The sequence below is a fragment of the Clinocottus analis genome, unplaced genomic scaffold (assembly GCF_023055335.1).
Source record: "Clinocottus analis isolate CAN_PGR_092001 unplaced genomic scaffold, fCliAna1.0.p SCAF_3, whole genome shotgun sequence".
Taxonomy (NCBI): Eukaryota; Metazoa; Chordata; class Actinopteri; order Perciformes; family Cottidae; genus Clinocottus; species Clinocottus analis.
The window spans coordinates 209,001-215,000 of NW_027176042.1; the positions used below are offsets into that span (position 1 = coordinate 209,001).

Below are 6,000 nucleotides of genomic sequence, written 5' to 3' on the forward strand. Positions count from 1 at the left end.
GCGTGTCAGTGTCTCTGAAAGGCCTGGACAGCCACTGATCAACACTGGCCTCTTAACGGCTGGCAGCAGAGAGGCAGGACACATATGCAAACACACAGTCAGTGAAGTGTAGCTGTCCTCAACACGTCAGGGTGGTTCCTCCTCACTGGTGACAGCTCGCTCTGTTTAAAGCATCTGATATGAAGTGTTGAGGAATAAAGAACCTTTGATGGTTTACATTGGCGGTTTGGTTGATGTTGATTGTGTTTAATTATTAAAACCTATTAAACTATTCCAGTTCATCTTATCTGAGTATCAGCCGTGAGATCTTTTATTCCATACATTTGCTTTTTTGTCTGCTTACCTGTGTATTGAGCCTTCAAGTAAAGATCTTACTGTATCTTTAAACTTCTCTGTGTATGAAGTCCTTATGTCTGTTGGTATCAGTGTCCTTGATACGACACAGAAACACAGAATACTTATTAGAATAAAAAGACATTCCAGTAATTCGTCCAACTTCAAAACATCTGTGTTTCTGTAACACAATCTTTTCTAGAAATGATCAAAGTATGAAACAGAAATAAGGACTCAACAACCAACTGCCATAAACCACACGCAGTGACAAGTCCTGCCATAACTCACAACAACATAATTTATGAATTGAACGATATATACAGCACATGAACTAATATTCCATTCTCCAAACCGCTTCTCCTCTTAAGGGGTCACGGGGCGCTGGAGCCGATCAGCTGACGTTGGGTGAAGGCAGAGTTCACCTGGACAGGTTTGTCTCAGGGCTCATGTAGAGACAGATAAAAAGACTTCATATGAGTTCAATGAAAGTATCTTTGCCGCAATAAACTTTAATGATCATTCCTTCTCTGTTTCAGGTGATGGGTGACCTTTCTCACACATACTGTAGGAGCCATTAGTCACGGGTGGGTATTTTATTGTGGTAATGTGTGTTTTATTGTGATAGTTTAAATACGGGGCACCGGTACGAGCAAGGGTGATTGATGATGCATGGGTGACGGGGAGATCAGACGGTTTTTACCGCTAGACCAACAAACTTCGTAAATCAGCTCAGGAAGTCCAAATAACAACTTGTAACTGCCGTCAGTTGATAAGTAAATGTGCAATAACCCAAAGATATACTAACGGCTGGACTCTTTTTTACTGAAGCAGCGCGTGAGAAACAGGATCTTATCCCGCACCCAGCAGAGTGGCCGACACGTAGATCGGCCACTACACATACTTTGGCACTTGGATTTTTTTAACAAATAAGCAACATTATTGGTTTCATATGAAATCACAAGTCTAATAGAAAACCTTGTCTTGAATGTAACAAATAAGTGTAATGTGTTGTGGCACTGTGCATAACTGCTGCATCACAATGGGTTTGATGAGGTCTATTATTTTAACACAAAGTACTTCCAATAAAAACAACCAGGACTTTAGTTGTTATATGGGAAGTTTTTTTTTTCTTGATTTTCTTCAAATCTTTGAGCACTATAAAGATAATTCATGTCCATTATATATTAAACTATCAGTATAACTGTCAGTAGGCTACACAAAAAAGAATATTCTGCAAAGTTGAGAAAATATTTCTCTTAATTCGGATGAACTGTTTAAATGCCTGTAGGTTTGATTTCTCTGTCAGAGGATTTTATTGTGTTAAATATTTTAATTACCTGAGATCCAGACTTCAATTTATAGATTCAACTGTGATGTTCATATACTAAAGAAGTGAGTGTGGAAAGAAAACCTGCTTTGATTGAACTCAAGATTATGATTGAAGATTATGAATGAAGATTTTATGATGTATAAAAGTCTGTCATCTGCAAACAAACTGATTTCATGATGTGAGACTGAGATGAGAAGTCTGAGATGTTGATGCATTTTATTGTGTAGATTTTGTGTGTGTGTGTGTGTGTGTGTGTGTGTGTGTGTGTGTGTGTGTGTGTGTGTGTGTCTTCAGTGAAGTGTATCAGTCTCTTCAGTAGCTTCCAGCTGCAGCAGTCAGTTCAGTTTCTGTTCAGTCTGACTGAGGGAGGTTTTTGTATGACGCTTTTTCACTGTGTGAACACCGACTGACTGTTGATGTAATGATAACTCTGACAGTAGTAAACTGCTGCATCTTCAGTCTGGACTCCACTGATGGTCAGAGTGAAGTCAGAGTTTGATCCACTGCCTGAAAAACGAGCTGGAATTCCTGATTGTCGATTGTTTGCTCCCCATATAAGCAGTTTAGGAGCTTCTCCATCTCTCTGTTGGTACCAGGCTAACGCATGATAGCTGCTCCAAGTATAAACATTCTGACTGGTGTGACATGAGATGGAGACGGAGCCTCCCACAGCAGAGCTCACTGCTCCAGGCTGAGTCACTGTGACCTGTCCTCTGGACTCTGAGGACACAGAGACAAAGACATAAAGCAGCGTCACGGTTTAGTCGGCTTCACTTCAGAGGGACGATGTTCATAGAGGAGAGGAGTTTGATTCTCTGGACTTTACCTGTGAAGCAGCAGCAGAGGAGAGTCCACATGAGGACGCAGATCAAAGTCATGTTTTTGATGAGGAGGATTTCTGTGTCTTCTGCTGTGATGAAGGACAGCTGTCAGTCATCCAGTGTCCAACTCTCAGGACTATAAAGTCTCCCAGAGCACTGGAGCATGGTGCTGCTGATGCAAAGTGGCTCTCTATGGAAATGCTCTGACGGACTCCAACAGGGACTTGATGACTCTGATGATGCTGATGATCAATGGATCAATCACTTCATCAGAGTATTGATCAGGAATGTGTCAGAGCTCATTTCAGTCTTTAGTTTGAGTTTAGAGGAAACATTTTAATATAAGATGTTTTGTAAAATCCTCCTAATTCACTACCACACAATTCATTCTCGTTGTAGGACAAATTTAAACAAATATTGTTCATTTATTTATTATAGTGTACAAGAAACATGCATGTATGACCATTATTGACATTTAGCAGGAATACATGTTTTTCTTCAGGAATAACTTGATCAATCATCAATTAATTTTACTGAAAGACAAGTTAATATTTCTCATAGATGTCTAACATTTGACAAATACATTTTGAAGAAAACATTTTATTCAAGAATGTTTTGTAAAATCCTCCTGATTCACTAAAACACAAATCAACGTCACTTTGGTACAAATTTAAACAAAATGCCAATTTATTTATTATAGTGTACCACAAACACTATTATTAACAATTGGCAGGAATACATGTTTGTCTTTAGGAATATATTTCCATTAAATCAGCAAACTCATTGAATGCTCTTCCATCAAACATACGAACAAAAAAAAACATACAAAAAGTTCAAACATGGCCTCAGGGAATGGCTTGTTGCCCATCGGATGTGCAAACATTAATGTGCTGTTTGTCCTGCCTGTCTATTCAGTGCAAATGTGTATTTGTCTTGTTTGGTGTTTATGTATTAAGTGCCTATAGTATTTTATATGAATACATATTGAATGAATTAGTTTTGTGTTATTGTAAATAAAAACTGGCCAGGGACAGCAGATGAAAATTAGCCTCTTTGGCTCACTTACAGTTTTACTGTTGGTCAGTGTGTATTTGTCCCTGTAAAGTAAACAATACGAAAATTATGATTCAAAACATGTTGCTCATGGATGTCTAACATTTAATGAATTCATTGTTAAATTCATATGCATCATTACTGACTCAGGTTTAAACATCTGGACCAGTTCTTACATGAAGTGTGTAAACTGTGACTGAGTTTGGTGAGTTTGTTGGTGTCAGAGTCAGAGAGCCGTGTCTCTCTACACTGAGAGGTTTTTGTACGGCGGCTCAATGACTTTGTGTCACTGTGGTACACGTTCGGTGGAGGAACCAGACTGGAATTTGGAAGTAAGTCAAATGTTTACCATTTTTATTATTTCAGAAGTCAACTGTCTTTGTATTCATTATTATATTCAACAATGTAGGAAAAATAGTTTTCTTTGAATTTTTATGAACGACATTTTCGTCAAAAATGTTGCACAAAGAAACAAAGTTCACTTCAGCAACAGAAAGTAAAGAAACATGTTGTTTCAAAAGTCAAACTTTAAACTGTAGAATAAATCATTTCCTCCAACTTTAATGGTGAAATAGTTTCTTGAGTGCTTGTAGATGTAGTTCAGTCAGTCAGAGTCACAGAGACGGTTTTTGTACGACGGCTCAATGACTTTGTGTCACTGTGGTGGACTTTTGGTGGAGGAACCAGACTGGATGTTGGAAGTAAGTTCCTGCACTAAATTACTCAATATGATTTTGTAAAGTTGTGTTTTAAATTCAGTTTGAGGATGTTTGAGGCAGATAAAATACTTTGGTTACATTTAAAATATGTTTAGTGTTTTTATATCTCCACCTTTATCATGGAGACTAACTCAGAGCAGCTTCACTAAACTTGTCTTTACACGTTCATGTCGTCCTGAAATTTAAACAACTTCAAATTTAAAACAGTTAAAACATGAACTCTTTCAAAAAAATAATTAACGAGAATTCTAATTAATTTTACACCTTAATAAAAAATTAGGATTCAAATCAAATTGAACACAGTAAAGATACAGATGGTATTTCATGATGTGTAAAATCTTCTACATTTTGAAAATATTTTAAACAGTTTTGAATCTCGACTGACATCCACATCAGAAACTTCTGACTAAATATTTAAAGTAATGTTTCTTTAAGGTTTTCAGTGATGCAGTTGTAATATTGGGCCACGTCTTGGTGTTTCATCTCAGTGTAGTTTGCTATATTTCTGGTGGTTCTGTACGATGATTCTCTCTGTGCTGATCTGCATGAGAGGCTTCTTAAAGGGAAGTGAAACAATGTGTGAGTGAGTGACTGGTGGAGCAGAACAAACATCTGGCAGAAACTCCTTATAGGAGAAAACCAACTCTCTCACAGTAAAGGTGTCCACGTGGTGCTTGATTGACAGCTGTGTGGTCCCCGTCCTCTAAGCTGATTGGTGTCTCCTAGGTGATGTCCGTCCCACCCTGACGGTGCTGCCCCCCTCCATTGAGGAGCTGCAGCAGGGCAAGGCCACGCTCATGTGCCTGGCCAACAAGGGCTTCCCCTCAGACTGGAGTCTGGCCTGGAAGGTGGACGGCAGCAGCAGCAGCAGCATCAGCAGCAGCAGCAGCTGGGAGGAGAGCAGCAGCCTCGGGGTGCTGGAGAAGGACGGCCGCTACAGCTGGAGCAGCACCCTGAGGCTCCCTGCAGACCAGTGGAGGAAGGTGGGCTCTGTGACCTGTGAGGCCAGCCAGGGCTCCCAGACTCCGCTCTCAGAGACACTGAGGAGAGACCAGTGTTCCCAGTCCTGAGCTGCCTCACTGGGACTCTGCTACTGGTTCCAGTCTGCTACTGCTCTCAGTCTCACTCTGTCACTCTCTCTCTCTGTCTTTTATTTGACATTGTTCAATAACAATATTCACCAGCTTGTTGCAGCGTTTAAATATTATTTCAGTGTTTTCAAATAATAAAGACGTTTTCATCCAATCAGCTGTTTTCATGTTGATTATTATTTAAGTGTCTTAATGATTTTCTCTGAATAGAAACAGCAAATGTTTTATATGCTGAAGAAGAACTGAGCTGATGAACATCTTTTAATCTCTCCATGATTACATTACATTTCATTTAGCTGACGCTTTTATCTAAAGTGACTTCACTAAGTGAATTCAACCATCAGAACAAACTCAGAACAACAAGAATCAAGAAAGTTCAATTTCTTCGAGAAACCAAAACTACAACTACTGTTATAAGTATGTCCCATTTAAATGCTACTAATTTGCTCCTTTCTTTATTCAAGGTATAGTCATGATGGCTCGAAAGAGTTTAAGATTACATGATAAAAGTCTATTTGTATTGCGTTAAAAGCAGGGTTGGGCAGATTAACACGTTAACTCAGCGTTAATCTGGCAATCCTTTAACGGCGTTAATTATTTGATCATGCATTAACTGTATTTTTTATTTTTTTTTGCATTGGGAGGGTCTTATG

The 6,000-nt window shown here is 38.9% G+C and overlaps 1 gene segment (V, D, J or C); it reads left to right on the forward strand.

The window, feature by feature from the left end:
* Nucleotides 1–3,690: 3,690 nt before the first annotated feature.
* LOC137796743 (Ig kappa-b4 chain C region-like) lies at nucleotides 3,691–5,398 on the forward strand. The segment is given in 2 exon segments: nucleotides 3,691–3,869; nucleotides 4,983–5,398. A coding segment is annotated over 1 exon segment (273 nt).
* The last annotated feature ends 602 nt before the right edge of the window (nucleotides 5,399–6,000 follow it).